The following is a 27,260-nucleotide window of genomic DNA, read 5'->3' as shown; positions in this document are numbered from 1 at the left end:
GTTAAAAGGTACAACTGTGGTCATTATTTAAGAGTGCTTCTTTTTGAGTAACTGATATTTAAGTTTTGTAGATGTCTCAGTATCTGACTTATAAATGTATCTAAATATTAGTTTGCAAGCCTTGGAGCCTTGGTCTTCAACTCTACCACTATTTTAGTCTATTTACTTAGGTGATCTTGTCATTACTACTGTTTTGCCTTATGAGATTTTATATTTATTTTTCTGAAAAAAGTTTTCTGTATAGAATTAAAGAGCCCAATTAAAAATGTTCTAGTTAATGTAATGTTTTATGTGCACATCATTTTGTTTTAGCTGATCTGGTGTCATTGCTCTTGAGAATTAGTTAGGCATCCTGGCTAGGAATTAGGTATCATTTGTTCCATATGTAACTTTTCCAGTGATTAATTGTGTGACTTTGTGCAAATTGGTTTACCTTTCTAAACTTCAATTTCCTACTATATAAAATAGAATAATGTTATTTGTTGCATAGAATTATTATAAGGAATAAAGGACATAAAATGAAAACTCTTAGCGGAATCACTGGTATGTAATAGGTACTTCATACATGTTAGTTCCCTTTATCATCAATATTTTGATAACAATTTAAAAGAATAATTTATAAGACTATTAAAGTGGTATTCCTAACATTATTCCTAGAGCTATTTAGGTTTGTTTTTCAAATCTAGCGTTTCAACATTTTCATCAATGTCTTCATTGATAGAAATATCAAATTGTTGATGAAATATATTGTTTTTTTATAGTTAACACCCAACAATTTAAGACTTTAAGTGTCTATATTATGAACACTTTTTAAATGTTTGCATTATCTTTTTTTTAATTGAAGATATTTTAGAAATCACATTTTTCTTTCTGCAATTAAGATAACATAAATTCAGTTTCAGAAAAGAGAATTTGATCCTTTTACTATTGGATTATTAAAAGCTTTATCAGAGTTAAGCATATTTGATAGATTACCACATTTAGTACTGCTAAAGCATGTAATTTATTTTAATCCTTTTGGGGGTTATTTAAGGGCCACAGATTATAAGTATACATTTTAATGTACTTATTTGCATGTTTATATCTAGTCTTTAATATAAAAAAGCATCATACTGTGTTTAATCTGCTCTTTAAACTGTTATCAATCTATTAACATGTCAATGAGCATAGGTTTGCACCATTATTTTTAAAAAATGCATATAATTCTCTTTTATTGATAATTTGTGATTTAGTAATTCCCTGTTAAAGAATATTTAAATTATTTTTATTTCAAAATTATAGAAATAGATAAAGGGAAAAATATCTTCTGTAGTAATTTTTTAGCATACTTCTTTGATCATTTTCTTTGGGTAAGTTCCTAGCTTGGATTGTTGGGTCAAGCATGTTTTTAGGTCCTTGGACCCTTACAGCCAAATTGCTCTATAAAAATTTTGTGCCAGTTGACATTCTTACTAGCACTATGAGAATCTTTATTTTACTGGACCTTTTATTTATATTTTTTTCCTAAAATTTTATATTTATTTGTTAGTGAATATAATCTTTTAAAATGTCCTCATTAGCAATTTTTATCTTTTTATTTTGCGAATTCTTTATTTATGTCCTCTGCTCATTTCCTTCAACAATAGACTATTTTTATTTATCTGTCAAAAAATTATTCTGAAAATATGTTGGGTTTTTACCTAACCATTTCTGAGTCGGATCTGAGGAATTTTTTTGATTGACCCTCTCCCTACAATGTACTTAATTTCTCACATGTGTGAGACATATCTCACAGATATCTTTCTTCTTCTTTTTAACTCAGTCACCACATCTCTCTCTTCATCCCAATTTTGATGTGATCAAAATTAATACTTCGTTCTTTTCACTCTTTTCTACTGAGTGGGCAAAGTAGATAAGTTGAAGGTGGGGATAAGGCAAGAATAATTTTTTTCTTAGAATTCTAAGCATCTAGAATAGTGCCTAACATGAATAATAGTGCTTCATAAATATTGTTAAATAAATGAAAGAATGAACCTATTAAAATGTGATCATTGCATATTTTTTCCATCCTTTAGTTCTTTACCACATGGACAGCCCTAGACTAGCTTTGGTTTAAAGAAATGTGTTTTTCAGTTTTTAAGATGATGAATATACCTAGGCCAATAACAATCTTAGAATAATTTTTCCCTGTTTTAAAGTTACATACAATTTATTTTTAGTCTAAGAACTACTAAAAGATATTAGAATTCTGAAGGGAATCACCATTTATCACTTAAACCAATATTTTAAAAATAGTGTTTTATATAAATATATATGGGTGTGTGTATCCACACACACAACATTCACTGACAGATATCTAGAATTTACATCATGCATTGTATTAAACAGGTGGTTCATATAAAAATGGTAACACCTAGAGGTATAATAGAAAAAAGCTGTCAAGGACCTCGAATGTCAACAGGCCCTGATATCCATCACTTCATCATGGGATCTGAAGGTAAATATAACTGCAAACTTATTATGAAAAAATACAGGTTAGTGATTCAGTTTTGTGAAAATCTGTGATATTGTGATATCAGATTTTTGAAAGAAAGACATGTTTTATATATTTAATTTTTTTTTAAGTTTTATGACTTCAAGTTAGTACTTCATAAAGTTTTTATTATAAGAACATCTTATTAAACTTTCTCTTGAATTTTGCTTTTTTATGTTTTTAGAGCCAGCTTAGTCCTTTTGGTGTTATTTTGTTTTTCTTTTAGAGTTTTTAATCAATTTCAGGAAGAGTAGCTGTTAGGGTTTAAAATGGTTTGCTTTTACATTTATTGGTATGGTATTTTCTAATCTCTGAATTATCAGGAGGAAAGGACTAATAAAGTATTATCTTATTGCCTTGTCTTTCTATAATTATATCTTTTGTTATTTGCTAGTTGGTTTTTGAAGAAGTGGAATTTAAAATTCTGTTGATTCACATATCTTTGAAAACTTACATTGGTCTTTTATTTTTTCACTACTTGAGTCATCTTTGCTTGGTTACTTAATGCTGGGTAGATTAGAATGTAGTTCTTCATCTTATGCAAAACATTTAATTTCTGTACCTATGAGGGGGAAAAAACCACTAACCTTCCTTCTAGTTTGCAAACTAACTATTATGTAGGCACTGTGAATTTTATGGATAAGGTGAAGGTGGGCATATTTTTCAATTCTTAGCATGGTAGAGAGGGATAGTTATCCCTTAAATTCAGAGAAATGAAAGTGTTTCCAAGTTACCAAAGGAACTCACTACTAAGTCAGAAGGTGGTACAATCTGTCAAAAGATTTTCAAAACATCTAGCTATATTCATGGATAAAAGTGCATTTATGATAAACTAGGATGTTAGGGCATAAATTCTAACTTTTGATGGTAACATCAAGGAAAAAATAAATTATGTGTCTTAGTGATGTACTAGAGGTCAACTCTTAAATTGATGACCAGTGGTATAGCTTAGATATTTTTCATAATTAGTGACAAACCTCTGTCAAGGTGTTTCACCAATTTACTCTCTTATTCCTTTTCTGATCAGTGTACTCTTCTGTGGAAAAACAGAACTATACTTTTAATGAGAAAAATAAAATATTAAATTCCTTTAAAATAATATAGTTCTCTAAAAAATATTATTTTGGAACTTCTTGTATTAATGCATCATCCAAGAGTTAACTGAAAGAATATAACTTTTTCCAGTCAAATGTCAAGTTGAATAACAAATAGGTATTAAAACTGATAATTATTAATTTTACTATTGGTATATACATAGTTGGAGTCAACTCTGTAAATTATCTTTTCAAGTAGCTACATCAAACATTTTTTTGCTTCCATCAATTAGCGTTTAAAAAATTCTGGTTGCTAGGTACTGTGGTGGCACACCCAAGGACACAGGTAATAATTGACCATTAAAATTGAATAAGATAAATTGTATGATAGAAGTAAATGAAGGAGAAATACAGACAAAAGTCATGTTGATGGGTGCTTAGGAAGACTTCCGCAGAGGGGTTGTGCCTAAAGAGGTCCTTCAAGGATGATAATGAGAAAATAATTCTAGGCAGAGTTGAGAGAATAAGGTGGGGAGGGAGTTGCCCTACACAGAGAACTAACTGCATGTGAACAGGCTTAAAAGTGAGAAAGAGCTGTGTCTGCCTCGTGAAGGTGCCAGTTTTTCAGTGTGACTGGAACTTAAGATTTAATTGTAGAGTGGAGTTGACAGCAGGTCAGGATGTGGAATAGTAAGTGTTACAGGATGGCTGGAGAGATAATTTGGTCTTTTATCCCTTTTATAATAGTTTGAACTTTATCCAAAAGACTGGACTACCTCCTTCAATAGTAAATTTTTGTACGAATTTAAGGAAGGCAAACTCATTGTTATAATAAAGTAAGCAAAGAAATACAGTTTATTAGAAACATGTACAAGGGTAAGTTACTATATTTAAATGAGATTTTATTATAAATATCCATGCAAAATGCCATACTGATTTAAGAGCATGAACCTTGAAATCTTTCAGATCTGGATTTCAATCCTGGTTTTACCACTTATATTTCTGTGACTGTGTAAATTAGGTAGTTCTCTATTGCCCTATGTCCTCAGCTGTAAAATGGGGATAATAAAAGTATCTATATTCAAAAACTTTTTGAGAGGGTCAAACGAAATTATGCTAAACAGTTTATAAGCGCGTAGTAAGTACTCAACACATGTTAAACTGTTGTGGCTGTTTATTATTTTGGCATTAGTGATCTTTATAAGTATATTTATGGTCCCTAATCCCCATTTCTGTATGTATGTGGATATAGAGTAATCTTAATATAGTCCAGGAGACAGCATGACTGAGAGAGTAAATTGATGTGAAATCATATTCTTTTATAATATGTATTTCCTCTGCTGTTTTGAACTATCTAAATAATAACCTCCTGCCTTAAATATGAATCATAAACTTTTCCTTGAGCTTTAGAAAATACTTTCTTTTGCTATAGTTAAATCATTTGACGACAACCTTGAAAGCATCACCATTATAAAAAAACCTATTTTCCCCCATCCTGCTAAGTTCCACATGTGGTTAGCCAAGTTAAGTTTAATGTTTTTATCTTGTTTTGTGTTATGAATTTTTCATAATGATTATTTTGACAAGCAGGTTCCTCCCGTTTTAGATGTTATAGTATCATGATGAATTAATGAAAACCGTAATAAATAAAGCATTTGAAATGTTTTATATTCTTTTCCTATATGTGGAATTTACTAGTAACTTATAATGATTTGCTCTTTTATTTGAAAAATGGCTAAAAGTATGTTTTTTTTTTTAACTCGTTACCCACCCTTGTTTTAGCCTTTGCTCTAAAATGAAATAGATGAAAAGCTTACTATCAGTCCTTCTGTGTAGCTTTACTTCATCTTTTGGTTAAATAAAGCTCATCCTTTAGTAGATTCCTCAGGAAAGGCATATTCGTATATCCCATGAGTTCTGGAATGTTCTAAACTACTTTTCTATGACCTTGATACCTGCAGGACAGCTTGAGTGGCTTTAATATTCATGGGTCACACTTTTTTCCCTTGTTTTTTGAAAATACTGTTCCACTGTTGCTTTGGTTTTATATGTTGTTTTAAAGAAATCTAATGCCAATTCTCTTGACTTTTTGCCTGGAGGCAGTGAGGATTTTTTTTCTTTATCATTAAAGTTTACTTTTACAACTGAGAGTTGATTGTTGTGGGTCATTTTGCTCTGGTCAGTGGACCCTTTCTCTGTGTATATGCTGGTCTTCTTTTATTTCTGTAAAGTTTTTCTTTGGATTATAGAGTTAAATATTAGGGTTTGGGATTCCATTCCCCCTGCTGTTTTGATTTTTCTTCTTCAGGGACACGAGTTATACATTTGTCTGACTTTCTTTGCTTATTTTCCATTTCATCCATGATTTCTCTTTTTTTCTCAACTTCTGTATTTTATTTTAATTCTCTTGGTTATTTTCTGGCTTTTCTTCAATGCCCTGTATTAAGTTTTCATTTGAATCTATTCTCTCTTCTCCTTTGGATACCTTGTAACCCAGCCTTCATTTTTTTAATGTTTTGTTGTTCTATTTCTTCCCTGAGTTTGGTCATCGTTTATTTCATTTTCTCTTGTTTTTTGTCCATTTATGTTTTTAGTGTTTATGTTTCTAATTCAGCTATTTTTTCGTATCCCCAAATGCTTGTTTGACAGTGTTTAATTGAGTTTGAAATGCTGTGTTTACAGTTTTCTTCAGGATCATGGTTGGTTTTGTGGGGGATACTTTTCATCAGCAGAAAAGCTATTATTTCCATTTTCTGATGTTTTGCAGTAGTTTTGAATGGATTTGGTCTGCTTTTTTCTGTTCCTGTTATTACTTGGAAAGGGTTCCTAGTTTGAGAGTGTTCTGTTCTGTCACTTCTACCCTCTTTTGTGCTATTTGCTTTATAGATGGTGGTGTTTTTGGTGGGAGAAGCCATGACATGTCCTGTTTCTCTTTCATTTCTATCAGATCTTTAATTTTCCTCCTAATTTTATTCTTTCCCTCCACTGCCTTGTCTCCAAGGAGTACCACACTCCTCTAATTTGATGCTTCTTTGAAGATACTTCCCTTACTTCTCCAAGGGTGTCATTTCTGGTTACTTCCATTTTCAAACCCCTCCTCATAGCCAGGGTTATGGATTACCAAGTCTTATACAGTATTTGGAGTTTATTGTTGCAGTTTTGCTTTCTGGGGTTGATTTTGTCTCTGCTTACTTTAAGTCCTCTGCTACCCTCTACTCTTTCTTAGGGAGTCTTCTAACCACCCCCCCCTTACTCACTTTCTGCCCTTATAAGCTTGTAGCAGCTGGAAGGCTGTAGAAGGTCTGTTGGAGTTTTTTCTTTTTATCTCTACTTATGGGTAATTAGAAAGTCATAGTGTTTTCTTGTCTCCTTTTAATACTAAAGTGTATGTCCTGTGTGGTTTTATTTGTTTTCCTTGTTGATTTTCATGTTTGGGGGGAGGAGGGTAGAGGGAGAGAGAAGATTCAGAATCAAATGATTACCTTTCTTCTCAGTCCTGAGGTCACCTGAACGTATATTTTCAAATTATGAAAGATTTTATTTACGTCAAGCAAATACTTGCATTTTGTATTAGCTAGTAGTTGAAGCTTTCAGTTTTCTTAAGAGCACTATATTTGAAATTATAAAACAGAAAATTCTAAAATTTACAGTAACATATTTTTATTGAAACAGAAAGTGAATGACATATGAGCCTCTATGATGTCACATTGCCATGGAGTTGTTTACAAACAATTATATAAAGTGGATATAAAATATTGGTATAATGTGCATATAATCAAGTGATAAGTAATCTAAGTAGTTTTATATCACTCCACTGACATAAAATTCTCAGAGCAAAAGAATCAATAAATATAATAAAGCCCAACAGAAGTGAGCCTTTCAATGAAGTGAATTTAGATGTAAACATTTATGATTGGATTAATTTGAGTATAAGTCTGGATGGAAGAACTGCCTAGTGCCAGACTGCATTTGGGACTTGGATGGAGTTTTCTTTTACAGTGGGGACCCCCCCCAACCCCTAACCCCTGCTGCAGAACTCATAGCTGGATAGTTGCACAGACTAGCCTTGGTCATTTCATTAACCTTGCAACAATGCAAAGCCTCATTTTACTGATTTTTATTTTTTAACCTTACTTATAGTGTTATGGTGGGTTTTACCACTTTAGAATGCATGCTATACGTATGAGGCAATATGGGTATACAGAAATTTAAGGCGTGGTCACTTCTTACTAGTACCTTAGAATTTGGGTGTAGAATTAGAATTTTAAGGAAAGTTTGCCAATGTTTTATACATATATTTTCAAATAAACTTTTTGAGTAAGTAATTACATGTACAAAGTTAAAATATGTACATACATGTACAAAATTCAAAAGGTACAAAAGATGTATAGGGAAAAATCTGCCTTCTATCCCTGTCTTTTAGGCATCTCCCTTGCCCAGAGTAAACACTTTTGCTATTTATAAGCGTATATGTATGTGTTTTTAAAAACAGAAATGGGAGTTTACTACTCTTTGATTTATACTTAATTTTATAATGCTCACTTCAAATCATCACATTTAGAACCACTTCATTCTTTTTGGCAGCTACCTGATATTCCATTGGTATGTACTCTGTTCTATTTAAGCAGACCCTCATTGATTGGCTTTTAAATGGTTTCTGATTTTTTCTTTGGATTATATTTAGGTTATATTATATGCAGTAATTTATAGAAATATTTTCAAATGGCTTTATTTCTGAGATGTAAAGAAATATTTCACAAAAAGTCAGGAACTTGGAGTTTAATTTTATTTATTTTTTATTTTTTTTTTTTTAAAGATTCTTTTTTTTTAAATTTTTTTCAAATTTTACTTATTTATTTTTGGCTGCATTGGTTCTTCCTTGCTGCGCGTGGGCTTTCTCTAGTTACGGTGAGTGGGGGCTACTCTTCGTTGTGGTGCGCGGGCTTCTCCTTGCGGTGGCTTCTCTTGTGGTAGAGCATGGGCTCTAGGCACACAGGCTTCAGTAGTTGTGGCACATGGGCTCAGTAGTTGCGGCTTGTGGGCTCTAAAGCACAGGCTCAGTATTTGGGGCGCGCGGGCTTAGTTGCTCCGTGACACGTGGGATCTTCCCGGACCAGGGCTCGAACCCTTGTCCGCTGCCTTGGCAGGCAGATTCTTAACCACTGAGCCACCAGGGAAGTCCCTGGAGTTTAATTTTAAATAGAGAAATTTTCCTGTCTAAAAGCAAGGCTTATACTAACCTTCTTTTCACAGTTTTCCTGCTTGAGTTTATTTATTTATTTACTTTTTTATTGGAGAAAAATTGCTTTACAATGTTGTATTAGTTTCTGCTGTACAATGAAGTGAATCAGCTATATGTATACATATATCCCCTTCCTCTTGGACCTCCCTCCCACTCCCAACCCCCAACTTTCTTTTCCTTAATGAATTTCAACCTGGTGACTTTTGAGTTTGAACAAGTATTTATTAAAGTTTTCTGTAGTCTGCGGAGAGATTAGAATAAATAGAAAAAATGATTCATGCCTTTAGGAGCTATGCCTGACAAATTTCAGTTTGTTTGCAGAAACAACTTTCAGCATGAGGTGTTAATTCTAAGACTACCAGGAACTTTGAAAAATGTTGAAGAGTAGAAAAAATTACAAATAAGCTTAGGGATGGCGTCAGTATAGTGGCAGAAGAATTAGCAACTTTAAAAATTAAAGTGATACTACTTGTCTTGGTAAGAAAGAATAGGTGTAATAGATAATTCTGTGTTGGTGGATGAGAAGGCAGCATAGTCTGTCAGCCTTACGCCTCTTTCTGGCAAAGGTTTAGAGTTTGTTTAGACTCTTTCTGTAGCCTAAGATACCTGTTTCTAAAAATACCCCTATTTCTAAAATGTATGGCTCATAGCTCCTTGTTTAAGAAGATAACTCTGAAGTTTCCTTTGTTTTATTGAGATATAATTTACATACCATAAAATTCACCTGTTTAAAATGTATCCCTTAGAAAGGATAGTTCCTAGGGTTATTGTTTGAGATTTTTTGTGAGCTTAGGAGGGGTCCTCCCCACTGTTCCCCCCTACACTAGTTTTATTGAGCAATAATTGACATACATCCCTGTATAAGTTTAAGGTGTACAGCATGATGGTTTGATTTACATATATTGTGAAATGATGACCACAATAGGTTTAGTTAACATCCATCATCTCATATAGATACAATAAAAAAAAATGAAAAAAAATTTCTTCTTGTGATGAGATCTCTGAGGATCTACTCTCTTAACAACTTTCTTGTATATCATACAGCAGCGTTAACAGTAGTCATCATGTTGTACATTACATCCCTGATACTTACTTATCTTATAACTGAAAGTTTGTACCTTTTGACCACCTTCCTCCCCCTACCCTCTGCCTTTGGTAACCACAAATCTGATGTCTTTTTCTGTGAGTTTGGTGTATTTTTATTGTTTGTTTATTTTTATTAGCTTCCACATAAAAGTGAAATCATATAATACTTGTCTTCCTCTATCTGACTTATTTAACTTACATAATGCCTTCAAGGTCTATCCATGTTGTCACAAATGGTGGGATTTCCTCATTTTTTTATGCCTGAATAATACTCCATTGTATATATTTACCACAACTTCTTTATCCATTCATTCATCGATGAACACTTTGGCTATTGTAAATAATGCTGCTATGAACATGGGGGGGGGTGCAAATATCTTTTTGAGTTAGTGTTTTTGTTTCTTTCAGATATATTCCCAGAAGTGGAATTGCTGGATCATATGGTAGTTGGATCATATGGTAGTTCATGTTTAATTTTTTTAAGAACCTTCATACTGTTTTCCATAGTGGCTGCACCGATTTATAATCCTACCAACAGTGCACAAGGGTTCCCTTTTCTCCATATCCATGCCAGTGTTTGTTATTTCTTATCTTTTTGATAATGGCCATTCTGGATGGTGTGAGGTGGTATCTCTTTGTGGTTTCAATTTGCTTTCCCCTAGTGATGTTGAACATCTTTCCATGTACCTGTTGGCCGTTTGTATTTCTTCTTTGGAAAAATGTCTATTCAGGTCCTTTGCCTGTTTTTTTAATTGAATTATTTGTTTTTTGCTATTGAGTTGTATGAGTTCTTTATATATTTTAGATATTAACCTTTTATCAGATACATAGTTTGCATATATTTTTTCCAATTCTGTAGGTTGTCTTTTTACTTTGTTTGTGGTTTCTTTTGCTGTGCAGAAAGAATCTTTTCAGTTTGATGTAGTCCCACTTATTTGTTTTTTATTTTGTTGCTTGTGCTTCAGGTGTGATTTCCAAAAAATCATTACCAATACATATTTCAGGGAGCTTTTCCCCTATGTTTTCTTCTGGGAGCTTCATGGTTTCAGATCTTACATACAAGCCTTTTAACATTTGAGTTAATTTTTTTGAGTGGTGTAAGATAGGGGTCAGGTTTCATTCTTTTACATGTCAATGTCCAGTTTTCCCAGCACCATTTATTAAAGAGACTGTGTTTTCTCCTTTGAGTACTATCAGCTCCTTTGTCAAATATTATATGACTGTATACGCTTGGGTTCATTTCTGGGCTCTTGATTCTGTTCCATTGATCTGTTTGTTTTTATTCCAGTACCATACTCTTTACTATAGCTTTAGAGTATAGCTTGAAATCAGTAAGTGTGATGCCTCCTGCTTTGTTCTTCTTTCTCAGAATTTCTTTGGCTACTTGGAGTCTTTTGTGGTTCCATATAAGTTTTAGGAGTGTTTTTTTGTTTGTTTGTTTTTCTGTAAAAAATGCCATTGGAATCTTGATGGGAATTGCATTGAGTCTGTAGATGTCTTTTGGTAGTACTGACATTTTAACAATACTAATTTTTTCAACCCATGAATGAACACAGGACACCTTTCCATTTACTTGTGTCTTCTTCAGTTTTTTTTTTTTTTTTTTGCGGTAGGCGGGCCTCTCACTGTTGTGGCCTCTCCCGTTGTGGAGCACAGGCTCCAGACTCGCAGGCTCAGCGGCCATGGCTCACGGGCCCAGCTGCTCCGCGGCATGTGGGATCTTCCCGGACCGGGGCACGAACCCGTGTCCCCTGCATCAGCAGGCGGACTCTCAACCACTACTCGACCAGGGAAGCCCCAATTTTTTTTTTTTTTCCCATCAGTGTCTTAGTTTTCAGAGTAGAGATCTTTTACCTCAATGGTTAAATTTATTCCTAAGTATTTTATTGCTTTTGATGCTCTTGTAAATGGGATTAATTTCTTTATCTCTCTTTCAGAAAATTCACTGTTAATGTATAGAAACGCTTCTGATTTTTGTATGTTAATTTTGTATCCTGCAACTGTACTGAATTTGCTGATCAGTTTGAATAGTTTTTTGGTTGACTCTTTAGGGTTTTCTGTACAGTTGTTCCTCAGTATCTGCAGGGGATTGCTTCCAGAAACCCCTGCAGATAACAGAAGTTGCAGATGTTTATCTCTTATATAAAATGGCATGGTATAGCCAGCCATATATAAAATCATGTCATCTACAAATAGAGACAGTTTTACTTCTTCCTTTCCAGTTTTTATGCCTTTTATGTTTTTCTCTTGCCTGGTCGCTGTACCTAGGACTTCCAGTATCCCCAGGTTTCTACCAGGCAAACAGCTGGCCTGCAATTTTGCCTATATCTCCAATAAATTTATCTATGTCTTCCCAATTACCTTTTACCACATCCTCCACTGTTTTCAAGAGTATTCTTGAAACTTCTTGAACTTCTTCATGCTCTGTTGCAAGTAATCTTTGAAAAAAAGATTGGGAGCTGTTTTATGGCTTATTTCTTCCTCTGGCAAAATCTCTGAGCTAAGGCTGTGGAGGTGGGTGTGGGGACAGTGGCATGTTTTTCTCTGAGGACACCCTTACTTTAGAAACTAAGTGCTGGGGAGAAGGAGGAAGGAAAGTAGGTCTTGGTTTGCTTCTCCTGGCAAGATACCAGCCCTTTACAAGCCAGGGCAAAGGGTTGGGACCATAGGCTTAGTGTATCACTCAAAGTAGAGTCTCTGTCCCACCAATTTAGGCTGGGTGCAAGAAGTGAGCCCCTCCTCACCTCTTAGCTGCCCTTGCCTAGAACTTAGTCTCAGGAAACGTAGCTGAGGTAGAGTGTTACATGGAATAGGGTCAAAGGTTTTTTGAAATTAAGAAAGTCTGTGTATCTATCCAAGAGAAAGGAAGACATATATCTACATACAAACTTTTACACCTATATTTGTAGCATTATTCATAGTAGCCAAAATATGGAAACCTGTGGAACTTTCAGCCTCACCCCCTGACCTCTAGGGAGGGGAGGGGAGGGGAGAGGAGAGGAGAGGAGAGGAGCAGCTGGAAGTTGAATTAGTCACCCATATCTGTGGTTTAGTCATCATGCCTGTGTAATGAAGCCTCCATAAAAATCCCTAAATTATGAGTTTCAGAGGACTACTGGGTTGGTAAACACATGGAAGTGCTGGGAGGGTGGTGTATCTGGAGAGGGCTTGGGAACTCTGCACCTTTTCCCCCATACTTTGTTCTGTGCATCTCTTCTGTTTGATTGTTCCTGAGTTGTTTCCTTTTATAACAAGCTGGTAATTGAGTTTAAAAAAAAAAAAAAGTAGAAACCCAAATGTCCATACCATACAATGGAATAATATCCAGCAATTAAAAGGAATGAAGTACTTAGTGCATGCTACAACATGGATGAACCTTGAAAACATTTAAATAAAGTAGCCAGTCACAAAAAGCCACATATTGTAAGATTCTATTTATATGAAATGCTCGGAATAGGCAAATTTCTGGAGAGAAAGTATACTGGTGTTTGTCTAGGGCTGAGGTGTGTGTGTGGAAAATGGGTATGGGATTTATTTTTTGGGGTGATGAAAATGTTGTAAACTTAGATAGTAGTGATAGTTGCGTATATCTGTAAATAGTTTAAAGCCATTGAATTTTACATTCTAAATAGGTGAATTTTATTGTCTGTGAATTATATCTCAATAAAGATGCTAAAATAAAAGAGAAAGTCTAGTCACTCTTACTGTCTTTTAAAATGTACAAGATATATCTATCTTTTTATTCAAATATTAGTCAGGCCAACTTTCCAGAGCTTTTGTGATTTTACAAATCATAATAGGGTTGTATTTGCTATCTAAGTAGGAAATCATTTGTATATCTGACAAACATATTGTGATATAATGTAGTTTACTCTTTGTGGACTCGTAGTTTTTAATCTTCTACAGTATTATATATTAACATTTTATTTTAGGTATATTATAAATTTATTGGAAGCATTGATTTTTGTGATACTTTTAACTTATTTCTAATATTGTAATTAAGTTCTATAATTTTGTATTTCCCTTTCATTCTTTTTTTCATGATTCTAAGAAAATCTACTTAATAGTATTAATAATAATTCATATCATTTGTACATTAGAAAGCACTGATTTTGAAAGCTTGGCTTCTTGAATGCAATTATTTTTAACCATGTCTCTTCAAATATTTTAGCGTAGCTATTTAGATCATGTAGTTATATTTAACTTGCATTTTTCCTCTCTGATTTGTCTTCCACTCCTCCATGTAAGAAAGAAAAGGACATTTGTTTCATTGATGGTCCTCTTCTGTTAGCTATTTATAACTATTTTGTCTCTGAAATATGTTTTTTTTTTCTTCTAAGGGCATCTTAATATTGCCTTTATCTTTTCTTCGTATGAATTCTTAGGAAAAAAGGCAAAGTGTAATAGTCTCTCTAATTTCTTCTGTCAACTTAAATTCTCATAGAAAATTAGATTCTTTTTGCCCCAATAAATTGTTGTCATAGTAAAAATAGGTTCAACTATCAAAATATACTTTTGTTTGAATGCATATGAGATATAAAAACCTGTTGTTTTTCAGATTTAAATTTTAATAAGTTGTAATACTTTAAAAACTATTTAAAATTAACCTCTTTGGAGAAAGGTTACCTTAAAAATGTTTTAAAATATTTATATATAACTAAGAAAAATGTATTCCAAAAACTTTTTTTAGAAATTATAAAATTTGCTTAGATGTTTTTCTGGAAGGACTTGAGTAGCCATTATTCCCCACATAGAATAGATTAAATAGATTTAAATACGATTAATAGAATAAATTAGTAGAATAAATAGATAAAGTAGATTTAAATATGATTTAGAAAATTGGCATGTGATATATTGGATTATTCCCCCTTCTTTTTCAGGAACTCTTGGTGTGATAACAGAAGCTACAATAAAAATCAGACCAATCCCTGAATACCAAAAGTATGGCTCAGTAGCTTTCCCTAATTTTGAACGAGGAGTAGCCTGTTTAAGAGAAATTGCAAAACAGGTAAAAACAAAAACAAAAACCCACCCATATATATTTATATTTTAAAAATTCTGCTGCATAATTGATTTTGATATGTCACATATAATTTTCATATTTAGTTGTGTTATATTTGTGATTTTTACCCAGTTCTATATGAAAAAGTAATGTTGTAAAATCATCCCTTTAAGTTCAGTTGCTATTTCTTTGAGTAATTATACACCTATTTCTTGGTTTAAAGAATGCTGTACAATTTTAAGACAAGGTAAGGTATGTACCTGAGTTGATGGCTTCAAATGTCTCTGCCTTTTATTGAATGTTTTCTTAAGTTATTTTTGGGTAAGATATTTTGTGATTAATTGCAGTAATATTGCATTTTTCTTAAGATATTTATTGAAATTAAAATAATTGGCTGAATATTAATGGCCCCAAAATACAGAAATTAAATATAAGTAATCAAACTTTATCAGTTCTTAGAATGTGCTGCTACTAGGCCTTGCTTGTTTTTAAATATTTCCTTAGCTATATCTTAAAGTAAGTAATATAATATAGTATAACATAATACAAGATATTTAGATATAAGCTAAGAAGAATTCCCACTTTCCCTTTCTTTAAAAAAAGGGATATATTGTCAAGGGTTTTAAAAAGACTAAATAATGCCAAGTAATTTTATTTCTTCGTTAGTTGTGTGTATCAGTGTGGGAGTTCTTGCGTTTCTTTAGACATTTGGTTCGTTGTTTAAACTATAATGGTTTGTGAAAAAATTCTTATTTCAACATTTCCCAGCAGGGAGGAAGTCAAGGGAATATACTCCAGCCTCTCTCTTCTTGCTTTCTCCAAACTCAGAGTTCTTTAATACTTCCCATCAGCTATACCCAATTTGAATCTTGAGTGCAAGGGAGCTTTCTGATGTGACCCATATAGGTCAGCTTCTGGGTATTCAGAGTAGGGTGGAGGGAGGATCTGATAAGGAAAAAGAGTGGTATCTAGCAAGTACTCCGTTTCATTGCGGACTTTGTAAGATAATAATATTTCATTCTCAAATGTTGCTCTTACTGAGTCTTATCTTTATACCATTCCAAGAGAACCAAACCACTATTAATGTTTTAAAAATATATAAAATGAGTAAAAAAAAATGTTATATTTACCCACATATTTACCATTTCCAGTGCTCTTTATTCCATACACTCAGTTTTGCCTTCTGAGACACTCATTCTTTCTTACAGTTTCTCACTTTTAAGAAGTCCAACTATATGATCACCTAATCTAACAGTTGAGAAGGGTAATTTTTATAATTTCCAAGTAGCTTCAGTTACTTATCATTAGATTGCTTTTTCCCCTCATCAAGATTTAGTCATAGGCTCCTTAATCTTGGTTGTCTTACTCCTAGGTAAAGGGAAGTTTTAAAAGACACGTCTAGTCATGGAATGAACATTCTTGAACTTGTGGCAGGTTACTTTGGTGGTGTTAACGCAGAAGTGATGTTGAAATCCTTAAGAGCTCCTAATTCACTTGAACTTTGAGGATATTATGTTACGGTTAAGGAGCTAGTATTATGCTATGTTTGCTAAAATAACGAGATGGCAGTAATATTTAAAAGTAGAATTATTGAGTGAAGGAGTGGAGATAAGTTTTAGATGTAAATATTTGAGCACCGAGCAGTAAAGTTCACGTGTGTTCTGATAATTTGTTGCTAAACCCTTCCTTCACTTAAAGGCCAAGGAAGTAACTTCGAATTTAAGATACCTCAGGTATTAAGAAACAAAAGAAGTACTTGAAGAGCCTTATGGTTTTGCCTGTGAATTCATTCCTAGAAGAATGGGAAACTAGGTTTTTTTTTGTTCTTTTTAAGAAAATAACCATAAATTCACCAATTAAGTATCAAAATAAAAGCAAATATTTTCCATAAATAGATATTTTCTGATTAATTTCAAATCTTCCTTAATGAGATATTTTTTATTCTAGTGTTTTCAATTTGTATTGTAGTTCATTCTTTGTGTTAACTACTTTTATTTTTATTTACTTTTCATCTTTGTCAAGCTTGACTATATCCCTCCAAGAAAAGCTTTATTATTAAAGATACAGTTTATATTGTCCCTCTTGTTCAAGTTGTGAATGGCATGTTTTTAGTTGACCATTATTGCCTCCATTTTTTTTATGGCAAAATAAACATGAATGCCAAATTAGATTTTTAAAATAATTATAGAATTTATAAAACTAGTCTGATTTGTATGTATTTTTAACAGAAGATCTTAATGAGTACACACTCCGTCTATCTTGGCCAACTCTGCCCCTTCACAATACCTCCCCTCTGTTGAACACAGATTTAGTAGACTTGTTAAAAAGTGTTGTTATATGATCTTTGGAATAGAAGTAGACATATTTTATGCTTTCCTGAGTACTCCATCTGCTTTTCTGCATTAAAAATACTCACATGTAAATCTGTCTTAGGTTTCATTAATGAGAAATGGTGTACAAATATGTCAAAATCCTTAATTTATAATTTCACTAAAATTGGAAATATTGAATTTAAACATAAATAGTTGGTGCAATTTGTTGCAGTTTTTGTTACAATTTAATATGCTCCTGATAGAAAGTAACAGATAAGAGCTACTTGTGATAATGAAAGGCAGGTGGTAACATTTTTCTTCATCTTTGCATAAATCAGTAAAAGTTTTTTTAAAAATTCTTTGTATATTTACAATATGACCATAATCTAAATTCACTACACAAAACTATATTGAATATATATATCTTGGGATAAATAAAGGTGATGATTGATAGAAAGTGCCACCCTGTGGTTAAAAACCAGGTCAAAAAGAAAGCTCCTTTCTAATCTATAGTTTTAATAATTTGGTTCACTGTAATTAGTAGTAGGTAATTTTTAGAGACAAAAATACCATGTAATTGGAAAGCTTGCCTTACTTGAAACTGATTGAAAAGTCTAGATAGATAATATTTCATTCTCAAATGTTGCTCTTATGAATGAAACACTTGCTAAGAATAGTTACTGGGATTTGGAAATATTCCACTATTTGGGGAACCTGCATTTTTTACTCTTGTTATACTGCACATATAGAGAGGCATTCCCTTTCCTGGAAATGGGTAAATGTATTATGTTTAGGGACATTTATATATTAGTTTATAGAGTATACAAATCTCATGTGTCAAGAACGGTACTGTATATGCTGCCCTGCTTTATAACAGTATTCTCAAGCAGAAAAATGGAGAAAATTATCAGGTTTTGGCACTAGTCATTGTTCAGTTTGTGATTTGGAATTTCAGTTGATTGCAAGAAAATTAAGATCCATTAAAATAGATGGTACATGGTTTACGATTGTGCCAAATTCTTGATTGAGTAATGAGTTGGCTGCTTGTAATTCCTCACTGTCATTTCATAGCACTTCCATTTTTGCACTATTTTCAGACTCAAGTTGCTTTTGGATGAGTATCTTTTGGAAAGGAGCAGACATGATTGTTCACAGATAGCTAAGTGGGCTCTGTGTATATTTTTATCTCTATTCTTACTGAAGGAAATAAATAAAGCAACTTTGTACTGGCAGCAGAAGGATTCTACTAAGGTCACTCATCTCTGATCTTTGTCCATGTGAGGAATTGTCCTCTTTCAGTACTTCACTGCCTTGTGAGGAGCTAGAAAGGAAGATTTAGTGGAAGATTAATGTGATTCTATCTCATAAGTGGCAGTCCAGTAGAATCTCCAGCTTTACTCAGTAGATGGGTAAGTGGCTTTTAAGATTTTCTCAGAGAGTAGATTTCCTACTGTAGCTTCTCAAGAGGGGGGAAAATTGTGTTTTTTAATCAGAATATCAGTGTCAGATATAATATTTTATTTTTCTCTTTTATTGTTTGTTTTAAAATGGCAAGTATGTTTTTACAAGGGTTGAAGGGAACATGGAGTGTTGAAACAAGTTCAAAGGCAATTTACAAAGTTTGGGATCTTCCCCCACCATTTGCCAATAAAGACTTAGGAGTTATGCCTTGTTGTATTGAGAGAGGACCAATTTGTTCCATTATGAGGAAACATTGACTGTCTGTATGTGGCATGGATTAGTACAAATTCCTCTGAAAACTGTATTTCTCAGTATCAGAACTAGGTTTTTTAGAATTACAGATTAAAAGGCAGCTTTTTCTTTTGACAAGGGATGGCCCTTTCTACCTACCATCACTTTTATTTTAAACAATTTTAAACTGATAGGGTATTTTTTTCTAGTGAGTTTAGACCGTAATTTCAGAAGATATACATAGCTCATGTCTGACACTTCAGACTGTTATGTCTCAATTCTGAATTGTTCTGTTTTCAACTTGATTTATCCTGTAGGGGTTCAAATAAATTGAAAAGAGTTAGGTTTAGCACTTATATTGTAAAACATTTAAAACTTACTTATATTAAGTGATAATTCTTGGAGATAATTTGTTACATATAGAAAATGGAATTGTTATTTTAAATCATTTTTTGATGTCATGTTTTTCTCCCTCTGAAGCAGAGAGAATAACCTAGCCAAATGTTTGGTTAATTGGATTCTTTACTGTGTGATCCAGCAAAACGTATCAGACTTGAGGACAGTTATGAGACATGCTCTAGTCATTACACCTTTACTAAACTGAAAATGTACAATTTTGACCAGGAGACTGTTTGGCATTAACTTTTGCCCCTTCCCTTAACATAAGTGGAGGGAAATATCTACCCTGTATTATGTATTTGTTTCATTCTTTAAAACGAAGAGATAATTCTCTTGCTAAAAAAGTTCTTGTTTACAGTGTAGATTCCTGGCTATAAGCCAGTATATCCTTTATAATAGGATTAACCAGTTTACCAGTAGCCTTAAATATTGCATGATTTCATCTGTGGTCTCAATTCCAATTTATTATTAGAGGAAGAACTAATTCTGTGTACATTTTAAGCTTTTATACCTAGAAATTTGTATTTAACAGAATTCTCTTCTTTTACATATCCTTTTTTTGAACTTTTAAAATTAATTTATTAATTAATATCATTTATTTTATTGTGTTTTTTATGTGGGAGAGTATGTTTTTAACTTTATATCCGACATAGTGCAGTTGATATTATGTAAGTTAAATAGACATGGTTTCTGTCTTCTAACAGTCACCAAAGATACTGCATATCATGATAAAATTTTCTGTGCTTAAATTTTTGTATAGCCGTATACAAGGGGTTTGGTATTGAAGCATTAGCTTCTGATACAGTATGTTAGTAGACTATCTCCAGAATAGTTTTAAGGCTCAGGAACTAGGGCCATTCCGGAGTCTATACTGAAAGTTTGATTTACTCCTTGAAAAAACGAACCTTTTCAATTCAAAGGTTATTCATTTTTTAACCAAGATACCAGAGATAGAGGACTGCCACTCAGTGCTTATATTTTATAGTTTATCCTTATGAAGTTAGAAGAAATCATGCAGATGTATGAAACATGTTAATATTGAATTTCTTTCGCCAGTAGCTAGTAAACTAAGATACCTCCTCGAACAAAGTGTCTCATCTGAAGTGCGAGTTCTGGTTTTCCCTGTGACAAGAAAGCAATATGACTTAGTTCCATAAAAACAAATTTTGCAGAAATCTTTTGATGTGTTTCTTATAAGACTAATTAGAGTGGTTGTTTTTTATTTTTCAGGTTACATATTCAAGTAAATTCCTGGTTGTAGCATCATTAAAGGGAAGAAATTGGCAGCAATTTGACTTAGTCAGTCATATACCCATGCTTTGAGGTCACTGTGGTTTATTTATTTCTTCTTTGCTCAGATAAAACAAAGATATTGATATTTATTTATTAGTCCATAATGAGTTTCTCATATGATTTTTTTTAGACTATTTACTAAAGTATAAAGTACAAGCAGGTGACCTAAGCGATTTTAGTCAGAGTGCATTTATCATAATAAAAACAAAATCAGTTATTTCATTAACTCCACTTCAAGTAAGCAATTTTTGTTTGAGTGTTCCTTAAATACCCTGAATGTATCATCAACCCACCATTAAAATTTCTAGGTAAAAATATCCCCTCTCAGGTTAGTTCTGATCACCTACCACCAGGGGTCACTTTAACTCAAGGACCCTTTTCCCCTTTCCTCATCTATGGAATACTCTAGCAGAGCATAATTGTATAGCACGGGATTGAATTTAGAGCTCAAATTCTCAGAATTTGTGATGTCTTTAACTTTTAAAGGCGTTATTTTGAATTTTTTTTACTTACCAAAGTAGTTTTATAGCATTAAAATATAACCTAATCTTAACTGTAAGTATAGTAACCTAGTTTGAATGTTTTTTAAGAATAGTAATATTGTTTTGGTTTTTTGATTATAAGGACTCCTATTTAATTAGGTGTCATGACTTCTGATTTAAAATTCTAAGAAACTTTTCCTCCTTTGTATTTTTAGAATGATGCATAGTGACTTACAGATTATTTGCTGGAGAATCTAAAGCAATCTTGATGCTGTGCTTTGCTTATGAGAATTTACTTGTGACAATAACTGAAAAACTCCATTCACTGACTTTTTTAAAAATGTGGCACTATTAAAACATGAGACTTACTAAAGCTGTTGGTTTGATTTTGATAATTTTTAAAAGTCAGTGTTGAAAGTGAATTTAATATTTATTATCTAGGTACAAAAAGCTTTCTATAGCTTTTAATTCTTTTTTCGATATATTAGTATGTAATCAACTCTGCCTCAGTATAAATAGGAACAGTGGATGACTGACTAGTTTATATAACTCAGCTGTCAAGGTAAAATCATATTCAATATAATTGAATATCAGTTGCTGTATGTAGCAAGTGCCCTGAAACAAGTTTCTCACTTATTTTTTCAACTTTTATTTGAAAATTTTAAGCATACACAAACTTTGAAAGAATAGTACAGTGGTCACCTGTATATTCATCTTGTATATGCAAAAATTACTAACTTTTTGCTGTTTGTTTTACATATTTGTGTATTTTTCCTTGACCATTTGAAATTAAGTTGCATTATGACATTTGACTTCCAAATACTTCAGTATATATCTTCTGAAAATTAAGGTGTTCTTTTTTATAGCCACAATACCATTATCATGTCTAAGAAAATCAGCAGTACTTTTTCCCTGGTTTTCTTTTTTTAAATTAATTTTCAAATTTTTGTACAATTTTTAAAGACTACTTTCCATTTATAATTACTACAAAATATTGGCTGTATTCCCTGTGTTGTACAATACATCCTTGAGCCTGTCTTACACCCAATAGATTGTACCTCCACCCCTATATCCACCCCACCACTCCAGCTGATAACCACTAGTTTGTTCTCTATGTTAGTCCAGCAGTAATTTCTTAATGCCATCTAGTATTCATTCTATAATCGATTATTCCAGTTGTCCCCAAAATGTATTTTGTGGATAGTCTTTCAAACTAAGATCTTATCAAGGCCTACATATTGTATTTTAGTTGTTTCAGAGATTGAATTCCACTAGAAATTTACTATAAATGTAATATGCTTTTTTTCCATTTTCTGTTATATGTGTGCTTATGTGGGTTGTTTTCATTAATAACACCTGCTATAGATACAGGTGAAGTAGAATCTGAGTGGCAGTAAGAGATGGAATTTACAAGTTGTTGATAGGAATTTAAAAGTTTTTTTTCTAATAATGACAGAATGGCTCTGAATTCTTTCTCATATTTTACTGGTGTGCTTAAGCCCAAACATATAAATACATATGTTATGTGATATTCTGTTTATTTTATGAAGAAAAGAAACTTGGTCTACTCAGGCTTTATTTGTTTTATTTGAAGTTGATGTGCCTGTTTTAATAAAAATGTTTCAGGAAAATTGATATTCCTTTAGTATTTTGGAAACTGGTCATATTTTTAGAAGCATTAACCCAACTACAAAGATACATTTATACCAAGGTTTGAAAGTACTCAGGTTGTAGATTTTTAATTTTATTTTATAAATGTACTTTTACTAACACTGCAAAATAGCAAGTAAGACGGTTTTCATGTAATTTTTGTTTCAAATGTGACTTGAAAGCTCTGTGTGTGTAAGTATGTGTGTGTCTTTTGTGATTTTAATTTTTTTATTTTTTTTGAGGCTGTGTGGCGTATTTGAAATATCGTTCATCTAGCTGGCAGGATATCTTGGTCCTAGTTCTGTCTTTACTGCTTTATAGTCATCTGACCTCAGGCATGTCTTTTAGTCTCTCTGGTTCTTACATCCTCATCTGTAAAATGAGGATAATACCAGTTTTGCTACCCCGACAAAGTTGTTTCTTATATTAAATAAAGACATATGAAAACGGCTTGTACACAATAGGATTCTATAAAATGTAAGGCAATAGGTTATTGTTACGTTAAGTATATAAATTACCTAATATTGTTCTTCAGATTTGGCAATGACTTTTTAAAAATATAGATTGTATTATCTCACCTTTAGTATCAAAGATGAGGAAATAAATTATACAGTGTTCAAAATAAGAATCTAACCAGTCATTTTCTTGGGTAAAATAAAGTATGTATTATGAGTGGTTTTATAAAATTAAGTATTTGTTCAATTAAAAACAGCACATAATAGCAAAAATGTTATAACACACAGTTAAGGTATATATTTATAAGTTTTGTCCTTTTGAGTGATTCTATTTTCATAAATCTCAACATTGTGTTGATAAAGATTTTATTGATAAATGTTATTCAGAAGATAAATGTTTAAAAAGTTTATGACAGTCAAAATTTTGTGGTCTGAAAGTCGCTTCTTGGTGGAAGTTTAACCATGTTAAAAAGTTGTATAGAATATAAAAATCCCATTTAGGGTAAATCTCACTTAAATTCTTTGGAAAAACTGTAGCTAACTTAAACCTTGCTAGCGTTTGTATGGTAGTGTTGTAGCATCACAAAGTTAATTTGAATATTTGCTTTCTTCATTTTTCTTTCCTTGCAGCTTTTAGTGTGTGCCTAGATAAATATAACACAGGTGCAGTTTTAGATGTTTTAGATACATAATGTTATGCTTCAAGTTTTGTTGCTGTTTTCATACAAGTAACCTTGAAAGATCTTAGAATTCTGCACATTGTCTGATAGTTTTTCTATTTAAAATGGATTATGAGAAGGAATGAAAAGAAAGAACAAGTCCTTATCTATGAAGACATCTCAGTTAAATTTTTAAAGTGTTTGGCCCACAAAAATGCCACCACCATCTTCCTCATTTTAAAAGAGTATAAGAGCGCAGTGACCCATTATAGTTCATCAGTGGCATAATGCTCTAGGCATTGATTTTAGTTTATAAGTTTTCTACTTTGTTTTAAAATAATCTACTTTGAGGCCTAATATTTCCTTTAGGTATTTCCACAGGTCTTTGCTAGGCATTAAGCAGATCTTGCTGCAGATAAATTAAAGATCTGGCAACATGTGTATGTATATATATATTATGTACATAGATTTCTCCTCTCCAAATACTTTATAGAAGCCACTGATGTTTTATTTGTTGTCATAAAACTATATAAAAAGTTAACATTTTTTTTCCTGTATGTGTCCTTAGGAACTAAGCTCTTAATCTCAAATACAGAAAGATGACATTCATTTTCTACCTCTCTAGCTTCTTTACTGTATTAAATTTGTATCACATTTTTTTAATCTTTTTAAAACAGAGATGTGCTCCTGCATCTATTCGCCTCATGGACAACCAGCAATTTCAGTTTGGTAAGTAAGAAATGGTACTTTAAAAATCTGCTCACTAAGCCACAAAAACTTATGAAACACCAGTTATGTGCCAGGAAGAGTACTGAGTACAGAGATAGAAAGATAAATGTCATAGCTCCTGTCCTTCAGGAAGTTCTCAGTCTAATGAGGACAGACAGTTGTATAAATGCATGAGTGCAGGAGTGTTAGAGGTGATGTGAAAGAAGACTGCACTGGATACCCTGGTGCAGATGAAGGAGGGGTTGATCCTACTTGATTTTGCTTGAGATTGAGGCAGAGCGTGGGGAAAGGCTTCTTGAAGGAGTGATGCTTAGACAAAAATCTTAAAAGGTGAATAGAAGTTTGCCTGAGACAGTCTCTTCTTTCCTACCAAATTTTTGTTCGCTTATCGGCAAAAAATATGAAATTGTAAAACCTTAATGGTGTGTTTGAACTTCTTCAGATAGTTCTGTGTGGCTCAAATAGACTGTAGGGTGAAAGTGGTTACAAGAGATAAAGCTGGATGGGTGGACTAGGGCTTTGCAGGATAGATTTGGGTTTTATCTTGTCAGAAGAGGGATATCTTTGTAGAGAGAATACAATAAATCAGCTTTATAGAAAGAAAGCTCATTCTGCTAGCATTATGCAGGATGGATTAGGATGGTGCAAGCATGAAGGAGGAGTTGAAATGGTTAAAAATACTGGGGGCTTTGTTCAAGGCAGCAGCAGTGGAGATAGAGAGTAAAGAATAGATATTCCAAAGAACAGTTTGTCAACTGGATGTGGAAGGTTAAATAAAGGGAAGAGTTTAGGGCAACTCCTGATGTCTGATTGATTGACTGGTGGATTGAATAACAGTCTAGAAGAAGAGATGATTTTGGGGAAAAGACATTACAAATGGGTTGTGTTTAAGTTGACCATGGAATATTCAGGTGGAGAATTCAGTAACAGTTAACCATGTTTCTTTTTCTTCCTATTTTGCTTAAAGTATTAAACTTTCTGACACGATTTATCATCTTATCAATTCTAGTTTTATTGCTTCTGAATTTTTCCATATGCTGAAATTTAGTTTGGAATTTAAGTTTATAGACATTAAGTACCCTCAAAATAGTCCCAGAATGATTGCTCAATAATAAATACTAAAGGCCAAGTTAGGCAGGCTTTTCTTTGGTGTATGAGTAGCTTAGATTTTAATTTAGGGAAGAATGATTATCATAATTATATAGAAATTGAACTAAGGAACTCAGGTTGATAACATAACATATCATAACATATCAAGGGTTCGTTTTAAAATTAGATTCTTCTAAGTCACAGCTTTTATTTCTTTAAGTAAATTACTTTCAAAATACTATACTACTGATAAAAGTTTAAGATAAATGTGTCCTATAAATGATGAAATAGTTAAATCAAATGAAAATCAAGACTCCTTTGTATTTTGGCCTGCATTCAGAGATCTAGGTTTGAAGAGAGCCATGTATCTATCTGATTAATAAGACCTGTGTTATCCATTTATATGCTATAATGATAGTAAACTATGTTGGACATAGACACCTATGTAAAACTAATTATGATATGGCCAGATTTTATTTATAACTGGGATCTATAACAATTTAAACGTAGGTTCAAAGAAAGATCCTTTTGGTTATCTGTCATCCCTGTTCCACATTCTCATTACTGTACCTAGGAACATGCTCTAATGTTGGTTCTACTCTCACTAGTCTTTAGTGTGTCTCCTCTCCTGCCCTTTACTTGGCCACCAGAGTGATCCTTTAGCAGTACAGATCTGATCATGCTTCTTGGCAGTCTGTAACCTTTTTGATTTCTCAGTATTCATTGAAGCTTTCCCACCTACATATCCTGCCATGACTTCATGATCAACCAACTAAATAACTCTTAGCACAGCAACGGGTGTCTGGGACCTTGTACCAACTGTATGGCTGATTGGTCAATGTTTGTACCGTATTGGTTGTTAACAAAGCACAAGCCTTATTATTAGTTGTTAATATTTTTATTATCACCCTTCTCCTTGACACAACTCAATATATTATATTGAAATGATACATTTTCAGTATATTGAAATGATATATATCATTGAGTACATTGAAACGATCTACATATTTTCCCTGTGAACTAATGTTTGTCAAATTTGGGAGATGTTTCTTATTCATTTTTATGTGTCCTGCACCTGTCACATAACAGACACTTACATGTTAATTGACTTAATAATCAAATTAGCAAAAGAGGGTAAACAAATCTTGAATAGCATATAGGGTAGTGCTAAGCACATTATCAGTAGCACACAACCATCCCTCAAGGTTGTATTTCCAATTTATAAACAATTCAAAGGCTAAATACTTTGGCCAAAGTCCACAAGTTATATGTGGAGCTGGGGTTGAACCCAAATCTGTCTGACCCCAAAACCCAACTTTTTCCAGTGCTTTGGAGCACTTCCTTGAAACATAAGGATTTATGGAATTCTTTAAAATTATTTAATTAACACTGTAACAATAACAAAATTCGCTAATCAAACTGTCTAGCTAGTAAATTTAGGAACTAGTTCCTTTGTTTTCTATATAAAATAAAACACAATAGCTGGAATATGTTTAGAATGTAATTAGTTCGGTAGGCAACATTAATTTAAGAATAAGTAAAAGATAATAATATCCTCTTAATTAATACTAATACCTGACCCACTTAAAAGTTAGTATCACTTTTGCAATAATTATGCTTGAAG

At 32.6% G+C, this 27,260-nt stretch overlaps 1 protein-coding gene across 1 annotated transcript in view; it reads left to right on the top strand.

The window, feature by feature from the left end:
• The window catches only part of AGPS (alkylglycerone phosphate synthase), a 139,184-nt gene that overhangs the window by 63,653 nt on the left and 48,271 nt on the right, over positions 1-27,260 (top strand). Inside the window, exons 10-12 of the mRNA XM_060016531.1 lie at positions 2,368-2,476; positions 14,755-14,882; positions 24,496-24,547. Coding sequence (XP_059872514.1) covers positions 2,368-2,476; positions 14,755-14,882; positions 24,496-24,547 — 289 coding nt within the window. The remainder of the gene's footprint in view (positions 1-2,367; positions 2,477-14,754; positions 14,883-24,495; positions 24,548-27,260) is intronic.

This window comes from Delphinus delphis, chromosome 7, assembly GCF_949987515.2.
Source record: "Delphinus delphis chromosome 7, mDelDel1.2, whole genome shotgun sequence".
Lineage (NCBI taxonomy): Eukaryota > Metazoa > Chordata > Mammalia > Artiodactyla > Delphinidae > Delphinus > Delphinus delphis.
This window is presented reverse-complemented; position numbering and strand designations above follow the sequence as displayed.